This window comes from Volvox carteri, assembly GCF_000143455.1.
Source record: "Volvox carteri f. nagariensis unplaced genomic scaffold VOLCAscaffold_12, whole genome shotgun sequence".
Lineage (NCBI taxonomy): Eukaryota > Viridiplantae > Chlorophyta > Chlorophyceae > Chlamydomonadales > Volvocaceae > Volvox > Volvox carteri.
The window spans coordinates 696933-715809 of record NW_003307555.1 but is presented as its reverse complement, the minus strand read 5'-3'; the positions used below and the strand labels follow the sequence as shown (position 1 = coordinate 715809).

Sequence of the window (18877 nt, the reverse complement as noted above, 5' to 3'; positions counted from 1 at the left end):
ATGCTTGTCCCCGCGTCAATGTCCTGTGTGAGCTTGCCTTATAATCAAAATAGGTATTCGCTTAACGGAAGAATCATTTGATTAGACCACCGTGGTGGTGGCGGTGGGGTGACCACTACTCAATGACCCTCGCCGCGGTCCCCCATTAAACAAACGCATGACCGATTGCTTCTGTGGCTCAGGACAAACGACCCTCCACCCAAATCCCTGTCGGCAGTCTCTCGCCGCCTTCAAGGCAGCCTGCCGGGCAGGCGGGCGCCAGGTGCTGTGGCTGCAGCCATGCCCCCTGCTGAATGAACCGCGGGTTGCGGCCCCGTGCCTGATCATCGCCTGCAACGTCCTGGCGGCACTTGGTTTCGGAGACACCGCGGAACGCCTGCGTCTGGAGGCGGGCTTTGCTGATGCAGCAACGTTGCGGGCGCAGGCGAAAGTGATGGAAGCGCGGCGTGCGGCGCTTGCAGAGACCGGCGGTGGAAAAGGGGGTAGTAGCCAGCCGAGCACGAGTGGGGGAAAGAACAAAGGCAAGGCGACAACCGGTGGCAGCAAGATGGCGGCGGTGACGGATGCTGTGGTTTCGGGGCCCGGGGGTGGGGCCGTGGATGTGGACGACGCCTTGCTGGTAGGATTTAGCAGGATTGAGACCTGCTTGTCCTTGAAGGTAAGAGGGCAAACTAGGTAGTGTCTAATAAGTGAAGCTCGGTTTGGATCAGGGAGAAGAAGGGTTGTTGTCACCTAGAAGGGTTCAACTGTGACACTTGTCATCGGTGTAATGCCTTGCCGGAGAACTTACGGCTGAGGTGCGGTACACCGTACACTTGTCGTAAGGTTGCATCGCCACTGCCTGCTGTACTACGCGGGTCTGCATGGACGCGTCTAGCTTCAGATTTCTGTTCCAAGAGCTAACCTTGTTTAAACTTCCAAGGAAAACTTAAAAAAACTTATATTACCCAAGGATTTTGAAGCCTAAGAAACCGTAAAAAACAGTTAAGTTCTCATTATTTAAACAAGAAATTTAAGAGGATTTACAAGCACTCTCCTGGGATTAAGATCCTTAGGGCAATACCGCTATCTATCTGATGACCACTACGTCCTTTGTGCATACGTCGAGATCCACATAGTCGATCATGGTACCCAAGGTACATATTCAGAAATGATCATACTTATATATGTGTCTATATGTGTCTATATGTGTGTATATGTGTCTATATGTGTGTATATGTGTGTATATGTGAGTGTATATGTGAGTGTATATGTGAGTGTATATGTGAGTGTATATGTGAGTGTATATGTGAGTGTATATGTGAGTGTATATGTGAGCGTATATGTGAGTGTTGTATGACCTTGCACACGCTCTAGGTCGATTCACTGCTGCTGGCCCCTTCAAGGCCCTGCCAAACCATGCTCTGTACCTTCACACTTCCGTCTGTCCGTCTGTCTGTCTACCTGTACATACACTCGCAGCCCTTGCCACTAGGCATCAGCCTTGTGCGCTTCCAACTCCGCTACATGGGTGACCGGCTGGAGCGTTCGTCCATCGGGAGGCCAGACCCCCGGGTCGGTTTCATCCCCGACGCCTGGCAGCGCCGCCTGCTGGACATCGTGGACTCCGGTAGGGCTGAAGAGAGGTCCGGCTGGCGGAACATGCGTTCGAACTGGGATTCGTGCCTACTGGTGGTGTGTGGCCTTTCTTTTATTAGGTATTGTAACACTACACTCGCTCGGTGTACAGCAATCCTGTTTGTGTAGTTCGTACTCTGCGCGCTGCATGGTCGCGCTATGTATGTATGTCACGACACGGCCCTGTCCGCGCGATCTGGTGCCTTTTCTATCTTTTGCGAAATACCGTGGTGTGGTCCCGTTATCTGCGCTGGAACGAGCGAGGGCCTTTCAATACCACCGAGCACTCGCTTGGCACTCGCTTGCAGTTGGTCAGTTGCAGTGTTTTTTTTTGGTAATATATTACTTTTTTGGGAATAAAGGGGGGTCTGAGCCTGGAAGAAATGGAATAATTGGTCAGTTGGCCGTACTGGTTCATTACTTCGGCCATAAGTCGCCCCAAATGCCTTCTGCACATATAAAGCTGAACAGTTGGAGCTTATACACTATACCGTATCGCTATGGCCGATTGGTGACACCGGATTGGTGAAAATCACCAATCCAGTAGCAAAGGATAATCCGGGCTGGGATTGAGCGGCGGCCATCACCAATCCCTGTACGTTTTGGATCCAGGTCGGGTGCCGGACCGCCTAACTCGCAGTGAACGGGGGGCAGTCCGGTTGGCGGCTTTCACCAATTCGGTGGCAATGGGAAAAAGTGGACGGGGTAACACCAAACCGTATCACCAATTCCGGTGTTGGAAAGATTAATTCTAGAAGCGTTTTTTACTTTCACCAATCCAGAAATCACCAATCGGCCATAGCGATACGGTATATATGAAATATTTGATGATATCACCATGAGACGGCCCGCTGTTGCATTCAACTTAGGTCAACGGGGCATTTGTTCATTCTTGACCAAAGCAAACGGCTCAGAAACTCCGCAGACACTGCTCACAGAGACACTGGCGCAAATGCAGTTAGGTGCACAGAACGATGGTGGTACGGCATGTTTGTTTCCAGACGTCAGGTGTTGTTTACAGCACACCGTACAGCCTTTGAGGGGGGGTCTGGGGGGGGCGCAGCCCCCCCCATCGACTATACAAAAAGGAATTGTAACCGCAAGAAACACCCAGTTTATTACTCTAGGGTATTGGGCCCAAAACGAAAAAAAACACTGGTCAGTTGGTTAGCGAATTGGTTGGTTTGCCGGTGGGATGGATGGTTGCAGGCAGTTCTGCGGTGGTGTGTGCCCCCACCTCCAGCGGCAAGACCTTCATCAGCTCATATGCCGTTCGCAAAGTGCTGGACGAGCATGGCGGTCGTGGCCGGGTGGTCATCGTTGTTCCTACGAAAGTCCTGGTGCTGCAAATCCAGGCGCAGGTACGACTAAACTTGACGAATAGTAGTACGATGAATACGGACAGATATCCCACAGGTTTTGTTTCGACTTTTGACATCTTATTAGCTCTACCATACCCTAGCCACCAGCATTGTGTGTGTGTGTGCGTGTGTGTGTGTGTTTTACATGGTTGGGGGTGCGTGATCCCATACCATGATTGCGACTGCTCCCCATGGAAGCATCCAGCGCAGAAGGTAGGTCCGGTGGCATGGTGCCGTGTTTGGGCTGATGCTGTTCGAGGTGAAAATGCGATACCAACTGCTCCACGTCACGCCTCGGCTTCCATATACGACATGGATCTGACTGTCGTACAACCCTGCAGATTGCCAAGGACTTCCACGATGTGCGCAACTTGCCTGATGGTATGGCGGTCCAAGGAACCTTCACGCGAGACTTCAGGTCTGTCCCGCCCGACCTCCACCTAAGCTCGATCATGTGCGGCATGTTGTTTAGCTAGGCAACTCTTTTATGCCTTCGGACCAAAGGCTCGCGGACCACTTACGGGCTGTTTGCAGTTGCAGTTATTCTCGTTTTGCTCTTCTTTTATTCTTTTGTGGACGCAGAGATTTCATGGCCATCTATAGGTAAATACTATGACTGATATCATTTATTTTTATAAAGCATTCACTACTCCGTATATCAACAAAATACCGTAAAACTTGCCTCATACTACTAATAACTGTAATAATGTGCAAGCACTGTCGGATGAATGTCCCATCGGGTAATCTCTGTCGTAAATCGTTTGGCTAAACCATCGTAATCGGTCGTAAACCGTGACACAAACTAACTCTCCCCAATCGCCCACTGAACCGTCGTTTTGGTTAAATGCTTTCGCATTCAGGATCGCTATCTCAGCTGCTGCATAAACCAATATGCCTTCATAATTGCACACCCACCTGCTCCTAATCACTCGCGCGCGAGCAAACAGCCACGTATCCGTACGCCCATCGAAAATCTGCTAGCGCTTTTTTTACCTAACATTAATAACCTGCCCAGCTATCTGGCACGAATCCGTCCAACCACCAATTGCTAACCCTTTAACTCCCTGACTCGTTGGCCTCCAGGCAAAACTCCTTCAACTGTGTAGTGCTGGTGACGGTGCCTCAGTGCCTGGAAATACTGCTCATGTCGCCCGCCAACCGCGACTGGGCCGCTTCACTCAAGTTCCTTGTCTTCGATGAGGTGAGGCCGTAAGCGTGCAGACATGTAAGCTTATGCGCAAGCGCGTGGACGTATTCTGAAGCCATAAAGCCAGTATCTTGCACCATATGCGCATACGCATGCACGCGCCGTTGTTCGATGTATGCGTGTGTGTGTATGTGTGTGCGTGTGTGTACTCACTTGCTTTTGCGTTTCAATGTAATTTTTGAGCCGAAGCGCTACGCCGCACGATGTTGCGATAGTGATGCGCGTTGCTTCTAGGGTTGCTGGTAGGTTTAAGTTCGCCGTATCGAACAGCGTCTGTGGTGACAGAGTGAAGTTAAACCTTAATCTGAGTGTATGCCGTAGGAGGCCACATGCTGGCCCGAGAATTGCTGACTTCTCTCTCCAGCACAACCAAACATGAGCAGCAGGCAAATTCTTGTGACGAAAGAATCGTCGTCAGTTTATTATGGTAGTCGTACAGTACGACTTTCTGTGGCGGCTTTTCAGTGGCGACTTAAGCTGCTTCCGTCTGCTTCCGCTATTGCCGTTGCCAAACCTTCTGAAAATCATGGAATTCTTGTTCAACAAGAAGTAATCGAGTTTAATAAATATAATCACTTTCTGAAAAATCCCGTAGTTTAAAAACGATATCCAGAAGTAGAAAATTATTTTTAATTTAGGAAGTTTTTATAGCCTTTCAAACATATTATAAAACGTATTAAATTACCTGTCACCAATGCTAAAAATATGAAGATGATCTTTCAGTTCCTCCGTCGGGGCTCGTCTGTCCCGACCGCCCCTCCGAGTGCTAGGCTTTCTCGGCCAGTGCGGTCCCCATTGTTAGGCGATGGTGGGTGTGGAGTGTGTTTTGCAATGTTGCCGGATTTGACAGATGGGTTACCAGAGGTGTAGTGTAGAGAAACAAAAACGGGCGTTACGTTCCTACCCAAGCCATCTCTACGACGGAAGCGTAGGAACTATCAATCCTCGACATCCTCATCGTTATCATTATTTCACATAACGTTTTCTGGATATCTCGAGGCTAGTCGTTCTCGCTGAAGCCAAACTCAAAGAAATGCATTGCAGCGACTTGGCGGACTGTTTTCTAGGGGAGCGGACTGTTTCTTTCCTTGCATGTACGGTCGTACCGCCTTTGGAATGAATTGTCACCTGCAGGTCCAGTGCTTAGGTGAACCAAGTGGGGGCGAGTTCTGGGAGCGGTCGCTGCTGGCGACAAGGTGGGTGCTCGCTCCGTGGGAAAGGAGGGATGCGATAGGGTTAGATGCGAAGTAGGTCACGGGGATGCGGTCACGGGGATGCGGACGGCTCGCGGGCGATCGCGGCTGTCACGGGGATGCGAACAGTTTGGTCAAGTTACACTTTAAAGTGCGTTCGGTCAATCACCACGCGGTACCGAAGGATGCGAAAAATGGACCCTTACTGCATTCCCGCGGCCGGAGCTAAACTGGTAACGTAATGTAATGTTACAGAGTGGGAGGCTTCTGGGCCGCTTTATCACATTGTCAATTCTACGATTTATCACCTGATAGCACCATCCACCATTACCACACTGTACTACGCCATACGAACTGTAAGTCCAAGGCGGTGGATACCTCCTTCAAGGATCCCTCCTCATCCATTCACCCGAACATCCGAAGAGTCGGAGGGTTCGGCAATCGCCACTAATATAGCGTGCGAATCTGGTCTATCAACTGTGACCTCAACTTCACATCTCAGCAGCTAGCCATTAAATCTTAGCCAGTACTCAAAGGAATCGAACCATGGACTTTAGCTAGTACACATCTTCAATACACATATCCAGATTTCTTTTAATACAGGAATAGTACTTTTTCAATATACATAGAATAGTGGTTTCCTTTTATGCGCTTCCACAGTTTTCTAATAACTGTTCCTTCGGTCAGCCGCCCAGAGCCGCCCTTGTCTGTCAGGTGTCCTTGGGGCTCGTAGGCGCTCGTATGGGATCGTTAGCGACTCGTTGATAAGTAACGCAATTCAAAATGCAATATCTTGGAAGACGCCCGCCTCATAAGGCGTCTATCTGCCAGCGCTATCTGCATGAGTCTGCGTCTATCTGCTAGGGATTAGAGACCTTTCCTATTATGGCACAATACAAAAGAGGAGGAGAGGGTGCAAAGTTAGGAAGATGATACCCAACCTTAAGACCGCGCTGCTGCTAATGAAACTAGGTTGGGTGAGGTCGGCTGTTGCAGAAATTCACCACACCACTGGCACCAACTCGTAATTGCGGAGGTAAAAACTATCATTGCCTGCACATGCATGGGGAGCAACTTGTCGAGCACAATGATTCTTAGTTCTGCGGCCTGGGGCGTGCCTGAGTCGCAATCTACTCTTTTATTTTCTCGTGACGGTGTTTAGCACTCTGTACGGGCTGTACCGCTCCGTACCGTCCGTACGTTCTGTCATCACGATGCGCAGGTGTCCCTTCTTGGCGCTCTCCGCCACCATCGGCAACCCCGAGCTGTTTACAGAGTGGCTGCGGCGAGTAAAGCAGGTTCAGCGCCGACATGACGAAGCGGCACAGCCAGGACCTAGCGTCGCAAAGGCAGCTTCGAGCAGCCGGGGGCTGGCGGCTTTACAGCAGCAGCAGCAGCAACGGCGGCTTGCAGCATCGTACGACGTGCACTTGGTCGTACACAAGGAGAGGTGTGCTCGGGATGCAACGTGCAACATGAATGATTGGAGGGGTTCCGACGGTTTGGTAGCAACAGTGTATTATGTATAAAGTGGGCCCCCTGTAGTTGGGCCCTGTACAGGTATTAAGCCCTGTTAAGCCCAAGTACCAGTGTGTGTGTCTGTGTGTATGTATGCATATTGAAGAGATGACAAAAGGATGGTTTAGAGGTTGATGGAGCAATCCATCGGTTCCGTGCCTGTTGGTCCCCAGAGTTTTCCGGAGGCGTTGACGAAAGCTCTAATGATGAAAGTATTTGGGTGACTTAGCAGGACCTGAGACAAAAGAGTCATTCGTGACCTGGTGCTGTCCTTTGGTTCACCTTTGGTTCACCTTTGGTTGACCTCACCATGCATATGGTCTCTTTGTTCGCAGGTACAACGACCTTACGAGCTCCTTGTTCCTGCCGCCACTGGAGCTATTCTCGAAACCAATTTGCCGGACAAAGAAGGCGGCGCACCGTCGTGACAAATTGACCAGCAAAGGCAAATACGACAGCAAAGATGATGCCGACGAGAAGGCGCTGCTGCAGTACTACCTTGGGCCCAATACGACGAGGGAGCTTCTGCCTGCCGTACAGCGAGTTGAAGGGCCGGAGGGTACCGCCGGTGGCAACTGCCGTGGATTGGGCACCATCCTGCCGCTCCACCCCCTCGTCAGCGCAGATTTGGACCGAACAGGGCATACGGGAAAATTGCCGCCGGAGTTCAGTATGACGCCGGGGGAGATGCTACAGCTGTACGACGGAATGGTTTGGCAGGCCGCTGCTGTCACAGCCATGGCCGAGGTAGCAGTAGCGGAGGCAAAAAATCCAAAGGGAAAGAATGCCGCAGCGAGGCGCCCTGGCAACGTGGTCGGTGACAACCATAGCGGCCGCGTCGAAGGCCCCAACGCGCTGGCAGCCGTAGCGGCAGTGGTACGGCAGCGGCTTGCCGCTTTGGATCCGGAACGTCTATTTGCACCGCTGGATCCAACCGCCATGCCCGCATGGAACATGGATTCGTCCGACGACGAAAAGAAGGAGGCCGAAGGAAGTACAGCAGGGATTGCAGCCAGCAGCGGCGGCTGTGCTGCCGCCGCTGGTGACAAGGGCGCCCTGCCGCATCCGCCGGGGAAGGACATCGCCGGCTGGGTGGAAAGCAGCCTGGTGGTTCGCGACAAGGTCAAGGCTTGGGAAAAGCTCTTGCAGCGCGAGCTGCTTCTATGGGCATGTTCCGCAGAAGATCCTGCGGAAGCCTCTCCCGCACCTGCTACTGCTGCCGCTGCCGCTGCTACTGCCACTGCTGCAGCATCAGCTAGGCCGCTGGAATCAGCATGTCTGGAACCCAATGGGCAGGATAAAACCAAGACCGGCAAAACCAGTAGCAGCGGTGTCGGCGCCGGTGCCCTTGCCGCCGGCAATCCTGTCTCACAGCAGGACCCGAAGCAATGCCCGACGCTGCCGTCGGGGGTTGGTATCGTACGGCTGTATGGCCCCTGGAAGGGATGCCTTCGAGCCATCCAAGATGAGCTGGCGACGGATGTATATCATCAGCACGACGAGATGCAGCGGGCTTGGGAAGCGGCACATGATGGGGAAAAGGTTACCGGTTTGAAATTCCTGGTGCGTCAAGTTTCCTTTTTTCCTTTTGGTAAAACCCGCAATGATATGATAACGTGTACAAATGGTGCAGTACGTCTTAGGATTTGGCGTATGCGATGTTCTCTGCTTACGTGATGTCCTGCGCACGAGCTGGCTGTCTGAGGGCTAGAGGGTTTAACTTTAGGGGTTCGAAGGGGAAATCGATGGTCGGTGCATGTTGAAGGGCCGGTGTCGACGGAGGGTGCAGAGGGGCAGCGTCGAAAGGCAGTGTCGAAGGGCAGTGTCGAAGGGCGACGTCAAAACACCGGTGTCGAAGGGTGAACGCGCAATAGCAAGCATTATTGACAACAGTGCCAATGAACAACCCTTGTGATGCCATTTCCGCCGCCTATAAAGAATACTCGCCTGGCCCTGCCTCCCTACTAACTCCATCGTGAGTTCCCTGCCCTTACTAACTGCACTGCCACTGCCTCTGCCACTGCCACTGCTACTGCCACTGCTACTGCTACTGCCACTGCTACTGCTACTGCCACACTGCAGCACTATAACCTCCCATCGCTGGTCCTGACGCTGCACCGACAGCAAAAGCTGCCCGCCATCTTCTTCAACTTCTCGCGGCATGGCATAACCGCGCTCGGCAATACAATAGTACGGTACTTGTCAGCCGTACAAGAGCGTTATCGCGAGCGGTACGCGGAGGCGGTGCAGCGGGCGGCTGCGGCTGCAGCTAATCAAGCTACTGCCGCTGCGCCCTCCCAAGAACGATCTGGTCGAGAGAAGGCGCGCGAAGAAGGTGAGGCGAGGCAGCTTCCCTTCCTTCGCATAAGGAAAGAGGCAGTACTAAGCAGCAGTAATGACGGGCTTTGGTACCAGAGTGCGAGGTGCGGCATGGGCACCCTGAAGCCTAGCTCAATTAAAAAGCCTGCCGGTGGTTCACAGCAGCACTACTCCTAGCTTCCTCCCTCCTCCCTAAGGGTGCTAAGATTATCACCGGCACCCATAGGAAATTATTCCCGCGAGTTGACTTGTTTCGTCCAACCACAGGGCAAACCACATTAGGAAGATGGTGGTCACTATACGCCGTACGTCCAGGCAAAAGCGATGTCCCCGTCTCAACACACACATTTTCGGCAGATTTGCTTCGGATTCGCTGTAGCAGGCTTTTCCTTATAAACTGCATGGATACGCGCCCAAGATGCGCACAAGAATCGGTCCCCTAGTAAACAGATTGCCCAATTGCCTCGATTAAATACATATCATCGCAACGGACCGCACACACAACCCATGCACGTGAGCGCATGTTGTATCTCTATGTGTCTATTTCAGGCAGCGTTCGGCTGGCCCGGAAGCCCCCCTGCTGGTATGGGACCCCTATTACACCTTCCGAGGGTAACGCAACTCCAGAAGTTGTAAAGCACACACACAAAAAAAAAACATTTAAGAGCGCACGGTTCTGCATTCGTTAAATCCGGTCGTTATGTACGTCGCATAGCTACAGATGTCCCTCTCTGAAAGATGCACGTGTTCGAGTGCCATTAGCTTGTAGGTGCATGTAAATTGCTGAAGCGCAAACACGCACGTCCCTGAAGCCCGCATATGATATGTATGCTTCTGGACATCCATGCAGGCGATGAGAACCCAGCCTTCCCGCCGCAGCGTACAGTGCTGGTCGATGGACTGACCTTCAGCCTGGACCCCAGTCGACCCGATCCATCCTTCAGCCTCATCCCTTTTTCATACATGGATGATGAACGCCTGCTGGACGCAATTAGTGATCTGAAGTACGTCTATCTTTGCGTACATCTCTATGTATGCATGCATTAAGGAGGGGAAGTTCACGTGTTAACGTACGGTATGCGTTTGTGCGTGTTCGGGTTTTACCCGGAGGAGCATGGACCCAGCCAAAGCATCATGTTGGGAATGATGAGGCGCACGGAGACGAGCTACGTAGGTGATCCCGAATTGAAATAGTTTGCTTATAGAAAAGAGTTTACTTACCTCAGATCGATTTCATTATGCTTGTGTTCTGTTTTAACATAACTATAAGACTTGTGCAACCTTTTAAATGCCCAAGTTTGAACATCAGGGGTAAGGACATGTACCGTACACAATTCGTACTGCGTAGTTCTTTGTCATAACGTGATGTACATTTATTTACATGCAGGGACAACGATCAAGTGAACCCGGATCTGGTGCGCGGCCTGGAGTTTGGCGTGGGAATTCACCATGGTGGCCTAAACAAGCAATACCGCACCACAGTTGAAACGCTGTTCAGGGCCAAGATTCTGCAGGTGGGCTTGGGTCGCTTTTGCTCGCCCTGCTTGCGAGCCAGGTAGGGCCGGCACAAGTACGGGACAAGAAGACGGCAGGCGGCATGACGTGTTTGAGCATCCAGCACCTGTATGTACACATACGCTTTTGGAGAGGGGTTGATTCGGATGCAGTCCACACTCAAGAGCTCAGAGCTCAGAGCTTAGCCCACGGCCCGGCAGAAAGCATCGTATTGGCAGCGGCTTCAGGTGCGATACAGCCGCAACCGGCGGCAGCCTTCCTTCGCCGCCTGTCTGCGTGTGCCTTTCCTTTTTTCTTTTTCTATTTTGATCCGATACTGATCCATCATGAGGAAAGCGAAGAACCGGGGGAAGCGAAGAATCGATCAAGAACTGAAGATGCGTATGACGTGCGCGCCTCCGCATGATGTGTGCGTTTCATGTGCGGCAGGTGGTGATTGCCACCGGCACGCTGGCCATGGGCGTTCACATGCCGTGCCGTACGGTAGTCATGTTAGGCGATAGTCCTCATCTGGATGCGCTCAACTATCGACAGATGATTGGTCGCAGCGGCCGTCGCGGACTGGACACCTTGGGTCATGCGCTGTTCTACGGGCTGTCGCTGCACAGGTATGATATACCGAACGGCGCTAGTAGTTAAGGGTAAAACGGCATAGCATGACGCGGTATGGGCGAATTGCTGCGGCAGTGGGAGGTTGGCGATTTCGCTTGCTTGCCGTCATGGTATATGCTTGTTCTGTTTTACAAGGATTTTTTGTTGTTCCGGGCGATGACTGTTAACAATTAAGCCGTCGCGCCTCTGGCCCCATGCTGGCCCCCTGCCTGCCCCCGACTGCCCGCGATGGGCCCCCGTCTGCGCCTCCGTTAATTCTCCACGGCTGCTGCCACAGCCGCTGGATATGTGCACTGCCTCTGTGCCTGCCTCCGCAGCCCGTACCGATGCGTTTCTCAACTTACCCGTCAGCGTCATCATACCGAAACGGAACGGAATTCCTTACCTCTTGGTCGTCTTCCTCACGAGCGCCAGAAACGAGTTGTCCTCTCCCCGCTCGTCGGAAGTCAGCCTTTCACCACCGTCCTCTCCTTTCCAATCCCTTGCGCTTCCTTCCTATCTCTTGCATCCTTGCTTATATCCTTGCTGCTAAACCCTAGCTTACCTTCCCTCACCTACTCCGAAACCCCAACATGTCCGCACACCTTGCAGAGTGCACAGGCTAAGGACCTCGGCTATGCCGCGCGTGCACGGCCAGATGCTGGTCACGCCGACCACCACGCTGCGCTTGCTGCTGCTGGAAGAGCAGCTGCGCCTCAACGCTGCCGGCGGCGCCTGCGGCCAGGCTGCCACTGCCGCAACAGCCACCGCCAGCAGTCGCAACGGCGGCCCCGCCGTCGATATGGCACTGAAAATGGTGTCGGAGCCCTTCATGGCTGTGGTTGATGCACCGTCGTACATTGCCGCTGACGCCACTGACGCCGCCGCGTGGTGCCAACGTCAGCACCTTGCCGCCGCCGGGCCCGACGCTGCGGCCGGGGCCGTACTACCGGCGCCGGCGCCGCCGTTCACCAGCACGAGTCGTCAGCTCATGCGCCACACGCTGGGGCTATCGCTTGTTTACCTGCTCCGAAACCGGATGCTGGATCCCGCCACCGGGCGGCTTCGGGGCCTTGCGGGCCTGGCGACGCATCTGTTTTGGACTGAGCCAGCAAACCTGGTGCTCTGTCGGCTGATTCATGGCGGCGTGTTTGCGCGGCTGTGCAAACAGCTACGGGGTCGGGAGCTCAAGGACGCGACGATGACGCTCCTCGCTCACTTGTTCATCCGGTGGGTGGTGGGGTGGTGGGCGGCGGGTGGCGGGTGGGTTAGGTAAGGAATCGGCAGGCCAGGATAAGACCAAGAAGGCAAGTTCGAAAGGCGCTAACGTGCTTAACCCAGAACGTGTTACTAAGAAAGGAGGTAATACATGTACCAGGTGGATGGAGATGGGCCCGTGATTGCCCGGGATTTTCTGTTCGCATAGCATGTAGTTTTGTGAGGGTATGAACGGCCGACAACACTAGAAGCAAATTTGTACCATATCTCCATGCGCTATGGCCCGTACCGTTACCCACCGTCGGGTGAGGCCCCCGCTCAATTACGTTAAAGTTCCCAAGTAGCAGCCAACAAGAAGTCAAAAGCCGACCAGCAGATCTAGTAGAAGTAAGTAGTTGGGCTATGATAACCGTCAAACATCCCCTCTTATAATAACCTCAATTAACAACGGGCTTGATTGTCGTACATGACCGGAATGTATGTGCCGTACGTGTGTACAACGCAGCATCCCGTTATCTCCAACTCTGGCGCACTTGGAACGCAACGGGGTCTTCTCCGGCACCACATCATCCATCGTCCGGCTGAAACCCATGGTTCCGTACGCTGAGGCGTGTGTGAGGAGGTAAGTGCGGTGGACGGTGGACAAGGGAATGGCGGCGTTGGGGCGCTCACTGTTTGGGGGAAGGGCGAGGCCAGCGGCCGATCCCGTTTCACCTCGTGAATAATCAAGTGCAGGCAGCACCAGCACCAGCACCAGCACCAGCACCAGCACCAGCACCAACACCAACACCAACACCAACACCAACACCAACACCAACACCAACACCAACACCAACACCAACACAAGCACCAACACAAGCACCAACAACAGCACCAGCACAAGCACCAACAACAGCACAAGCACAAGCACCAACAACAGCACCAACACAAGCACCAGCACAAGCACCAACAGTAACACTGGCACCAGCAGCCGCTGTTGGGAACCTGGGTGAAACTTCCTCTCTTTGATTCTGCTGCTCGGCATATACCGCTCCCATACAACCCAACCAATACGTCAGTTGCAGGCGAGGTTATGCGGCGTGCATGGTTTGACCTCTGTAACTGGATCGTTTGTAGTTTTTTTTTATGTTTTTGTAATATATATCCTGGGTATCACGGAATTCGAATCCACCGCATCTTTGGACCGATCGGTTCTTTTCCGGAAAAGATGTGATATAACAGTTTTGCACCGATTTGGTGCGAAATAGTCTTTGTCACACGGTGCATGACGCACACAGCACTTCAGAAGCTGGCCTCCAGGACACCGCAGCTGCTTCCGGGTGAGGATGGTGGTAAGAGTGGAGGAGGTGAGAGCGGTGGTGAGCCGGTGGTGAGACCGGAGGTGAGGAAGGGGGTGAGGGTGGAGATGAGACTGTGCGATTTAGGTATGCTGATCAACCCGTCGATGTTACCTTTTGTTGTTGCTATGTGGTCGTACATGCAGGTACAACATGGAGAGCTTCTCCGCCGCGGTTGGCTACGTCATCGACTTCATTACGCGGCAGCAGCAGCAGCAGAAGGAGCAGCAGCAGCAGCAGCAGCAGCAGGAGCCCTACCGGGCGGGGCCCTCGGCAGCTGCGATGACGGTCTGCGAGGACAGGTTGCCGTTCTCAGGCATCAGGATCAAGGCTGCTGGCGGGAGCAACAGCGTCGCCGAAGGTGGCGGCATAACCAGCAGTACTGTCGCCACAGAGAGCAGCAGCAACAGCAATAGCGGCGACAGCAACAGCAACGGCAGCAGCAGCCGCAACAGCAACGGCAGCAGCAGCCGCAACAGCAACGGCAGCAACAGCAGCAACAGCAACAACTTGCTGTGGCTGCTTGCCAGGATGCAACGGAGATTGATAGCTTGCTCTCCTTTCATGGCGCTTGGTGGCCGTGGCGACGAGTTTAGTTCCGTCGCAGAGATGCTCAACTGCGTACGGCAGGGTGTGGAACTACAGGTACGACAACCGCACCAAGGGGATGGACGCCGACCGTACAGTGTTGTCTCACTCGTGGGCCATACACGCACGTCGTTGCACACAACCGATTTCACTCTTTTGCGTAAGCTTCGGATAGAGACGCGTCGGGGCGTATGCCTCCAACCTTTCAGTAGCGTAACAGTCTTGTGTGCATAACAGTCCTACGCCGCGAAGAGGGAAGTGCCCTTGGTGGTACGTGAGCTACGCTTTACCGAAGCGAGCTCCGTTAGTCACCAATGACCTCTTAGAACTTTCAGATGAGAGTGTATTTCTATGTGTTTGCGTCGGTAAAAAAATATTATGTCTATAGATAGGTTCACCTATCACAATAGATAGGACCGAGAAATAGATCGTTCATAGATTCAGTGTATAGAATAGTTTATAGACCGTGCCATGATATGATGATGAAAAGGCCTGAAATTTAATTTTCTATGGACGAGCAAAACGCGTACAGACGGGTGTGCGTGGCAGGGTTTTGGGGGGTAAAAATCCCAATGATGGGAAATCAACGTGTTCGTATCGCAGACTTTGCGCATGGTCCTTTTGCTGCAGCTGCAATCCAAGGAGGTACGGTACCACGCTGTCGATACAAGAACGGAACGCAAAAGAACAAATAATCACACTTACAGTTCACATTTAGGTGCAGACTAACAAAGGTTGAATTATCCAACCCATCTCGTGACACATTGTTGAGCTCTGAGCTGTCTAAATAAAGATGGCTCGTCCCGTTCTCGGTCCTCCTGTTGTATTTTTTACAGTCCAAGGCCGTGCCGGTTTTGGAGCTACGCAACCGTCAGGGATTGGAGGTGCCGTTGAACGCCTGGATGTACGACTTTTACAAAATACACTCCGTAAAACCCATCACCCGCGATAACGAGGTGCGGCGATGTGCGCAGATGCCCAGTGGATGGAACCGGGATCGATGGCGGAATGCGTGTCTATGTTTTTGTTGTTCTTGTTTTTGTTTGTTTGTGTGTGCGTATGTGTGTATGCGTGTGGGTGTGTGTGTGCGTATGTGTATGTATGTGTGTTGCACCTTCTGGAGTTGTGTTACCACCCTTTAAAGGTGTTGTAACAAAGAGGGCCCCCGTACATTCATACATACATACATACCTGGAGCCCTGATGAGGGGGACTAAGGGCCAGCAGTCTAGGGCTGAAAGCTGTATGGCCGAAATAGATAGATATCGTAAACACGTAATGAAAGCACGGCGTCGGTTGTCCTGCCGGGTCTCAGCCTTTGCTTGTTACATCTAGCTCGGCCATGGTATGAGACATGCTCGCTGCTCAAATAATGCCGTACAGATTCGCGAGGGCGACGTCTGGGATTTGCTCAAGTCCGCCACGAGCATTTTGAAAGCCGCCGCACAGGCGTTGGAACTTGCGGCGGAGGCGGCCGCAGCTGCAGCGGAAGGCGGCAGCAGCGGCAGCAGCAGAGATAATGGTGGCTTGGCAAGACCGGCGCTGGTTGCGGAGGCGCTGGAGGCGGAGCTGCTGCGGTTGCAGAACGAGCCGCGGCCGGAATCCCCTTCACAGGCAGCACTTCGCGATGCGCGCATGGTGGCAGTTCTGTTCCGGCTGATCGCCCAGGATTTCAATGCCGGCTTCTGGTCTGTAGGTGCTTAATCAGGTTGCTGGGCAGCTGGGGACTATGCATGGGGACCATGGCCTGCTGGAGCTGACCGGCCAGGGCCGGTGCACGCGTTGTTGCCTAATCTGGACACACTGCTGCTACCCAGCAGCCGCTATGTAGCGCCTCTTCACGCACGCGTACTTAGGGTGGCATGGCATGGCATGGTGGGGGATACGACGTCGGATCGTTGTAAACAGATAGACGCAGGACGCAGCAGCGTTGCTTGGTTGCTGCGTCATTGAGAAGTTGGCGCTCGAAGAGTACTGTATGTATGTGTGGATGACCGACAAAGGGGGAGAGGGGGGATGCATATCGTTGCGGGATTTGCGAGTGGCATGGTGTTTGTTACCAGGATGTGCTGTTGTTGCATCCTGGAGGGCGTGTCTGACCGCCACGGGACCTGCTGGCATGAGCCGATCGGTACTTATCTGTAGTCGAGGTACGACAGCTTTTGAAGCTATCCGTCCTAAACTCCTGAAGCGAGCCAATAAACGGAGCCAGGGCCATCAATGAACTCGTGATATCGCAACTTAACGTTTATAAGGCTGGGAAGTTTCTTGAGGCTCATTGGAGGGCTGTTAAATGGTGAATGTAAGACTGGTGAAGTAAACCCTAAACCCAGATCCCTGCCGTGCACCTCTGCATGTAACATAACACGCAAGGAGGTTTATCATCAAGGGGGGTTATGGCCAGATCCAGATCCAAATTTAGATGCAAATTCCATTGCATTGATAATGGATGGTATCATCGCAAGTGTTTTTTTAAGGTGGTTGCTCCACACATTTTGTTTGCTCCGCACCCATTTTGTTCGTTTCTATCTCGCGGGATCTTGGGGTTTCTTCACGAAGATGCGGTACAACCACATCGCCGGTTGACGCTTGGTGGACACGTGATGCAATTGGTAACAAAAGCTTGCAGTCATGTACATGGCCGGAATGGTGCTAGATTAATGCGCGGTTCGATCCTGCGGATCCTCCGCCCATTTCAACTTCATATACATTAATGCGTCTTTAAGGCGGTTAAAGTAAACTGTAGTAGCTGGTACACGACACGGCATCCTGAACAACTACAAATACGCGCGAAGCGTTTCACCAGCATCTCGAGGGGCCTTTTCAGCGACCAGCTATTACATAAGCGGACTAAGGCATCCCTGCAGCAATACGAGTCATCTGCATGCGTGTGCGCATGCCTGTACCCAACGGCGCAAGCAACTAGACAGCGGAACACCACCATCACCACGCATCATCACTCTCAGAACTGTTGTCATGCATATGCTAGCTAATCCTGGCAAGGAAGAGCAGCAAAATGTAAAAGTACCCAAGGGATCGACCGAACAGTAGTTACGAAGATCCAAGCAGAGCGTTGGAACGTAGCAAACATGAGCAGCTACATCGTAAAGCACAGATAGCTAGCCGAGATAGCGACCATGCTGCTCCAGGGGAAGCAACAACATCCCTCATCCATGGCGCTTGTCAATGCCTCATAATGTAAAGGTGGGGCGAAACTACCAAAGCCGGTAATGTTATTGTCGCCACACGCCCAACCACCACTTGAATAATACATACACCTAAAAAGGTATACGGCCGTAAGATTGGAACATCCCACCGCAGCTTTCAGAAGCTGTTGTTATAATTCTACTTTCCAGAATTTATTGTTTCCGCAGTAAGCTGCAATCATCGCTAGCCGAGGGACACACACACCGAACGCGTGTAGCCCCCATCCGAACCCTATGGAAGTGCACTAATATTAATCCGCATCTCCTCAAGGAAAACCGCTGGCAACAACCTTATTCACGACAATGGCTCTGCGTTGGCATTGGCATTATCGTGACGCAACTCAAAGCTAGTACGACGGAATTGAACTGTACAAATGTTACAACTGCGATGAACTGCGATGAACACAGTAAAATACTGAACCAAAACCAAATCAGCACCAGCAAGGACGATCAGAGCTCCCAAAACTATTACATTTATCCGAATGGCCCTTCGATCGCTGTGCGCCGTGCGTCCGCTGCGGACGGTCCGCAAAATGCTTCCGCCGATCGTGAGGTTCCTCGCGTGGCCGAGGCAGTTCCCCCCTGACTGCTGGCAGCTGCTGTGCTGCTTGTTGAGAGCTGTTCCGCCGGGATGGAGTCGCGCGCAGCCTCCGCAGTTTTGGCCGCTACCTCTGCCGCGTGCCGTGAGCAGAAGTCGGCACAGACGGCCGGAGGGATGCACTTGCATTGGGATGCTATGTGCGCAATGAGGGATTCCACTTTGGCTCTGTGAGCGGGGAAGGTTGTCAAGCAGAACTTGCACTTGCGAGCATAGCGCTTGGAGCTAGAGCTATAGTCACCGACTTCTTCGAAATAATCCAACACAGCACTAGGCTTAGGTCCCGGTTTAGCGCGTTTTGCTTCGCGCACGTTTTCCATTTCGCGGGTTGTTATTACAACAAGGTATGTTGCAAACCCAGTGATAAGCAAACCCTAAAACCTAATCCTAAGTATGAACTAATTACACCAATGACTCGGGAATGTCAATAGCTCGATATTTCTCAAAATCGGCGAGTTTTCAGACTGTACGACAACCCAACGACAAACAATACGCCGACAATACGCCAACAATACGCCAACGCATAAACAGCCCAACTGGCTGGCGTATTCGGCGTATTAATACGGGCGTATTAGCTGGCGTATTAATATGGAATACGGTCGCATCCCTG

General features: G+C 52.7%; 4 protein-coding genes across 4 annotated transcripts; 3 read left to right on the top strand and 1 right to left on the bottom strand.

Annotated features, from left to right (window-relative positions):
- Window positions 1-1398: 1398 nt before the first annotated feature.
- On the top strand, window positions 1399-6907 carry VOLCADRAFT_58784 (uncharacterized protein; the record flags this gene model as incomplete). Its single annotated transcript, XM_002948997.1, has 6 exons — window positions 1399-1609; window positions 2827-2978; window positions 3320-3396; window positions 4062-4179; window positions 5320-5381; window positions 6601-6907. The coding sequence occupies 6 exons, from the start codon at window positions 1399-1401 to the stop codon at window positions 6905-6907; spliced, it is 927 nt and encodes a 308-aa protein (XP_002949043.1).
- A 1019-nt stretch (window positions 6908-7926) lies between these two features.
- Window positions 7927-12597, top strand: VOLCADRAFT_104129 (uncharacterized protein; the record flags this gene model as incomplete). The annotated part of the gene is made up of 6 exons (XM_002948996.1): window positions 7927-8459; window positions 9021-9231; window positions 10066-10219; window positions 10603-10729; window positions 11160-11338; window positions 11934-12597. Exons 1-6 carry the CDS (start codon window positions 8400-8402, stop codon window positions 12595-12597), a joined length of 1395 nt encoding a protein of 464 aa, XP_002949042.1. The 5' UTR covers window positions 7927-8399.
- Window positions 12598-13094: 497 nt separating this feature from the next.
- Window positions 13095-16167, top strand: VOLCADRAFT_104128 (uncharacterized protein; the record flags this gene model as incomplete). Its single annotated transcript, XM_002948995.1, has 5 exons — window positions 13095-13161; window positions 14023-14521; window positions 15068-15109; window positions 15301-15420; window positions 15847-16167. Exons 1-5 carry the CDS (start codon window positions 13130-13132, stop codon window positions 16165-16167), a joined length of 1014 nt encoding a protein of 337 aa, XP_002949041.1. The 5' UTR covers window positions 13095-13129.
- Window positions 16168-18143: 1976 nt separating this feature from the next.
- Window positions 18144-18587, bottom strand: VOLCADRAFT_89321 (uncharacterized protein; the record flags this gene model as incomplete). Its single annotated transcript, XM_002948901.1, has 1 exon — window positions 18144-18587. One exon carries the CDS (start codon window positions 18585-18587, stop codon window positions 18144-18146), a length of 444 nt encoding a protein of 147 aa, XP_002948947.1.
- Between the last annotated feature and the right edge of the window lie 290 nt (window positions 18588-18877).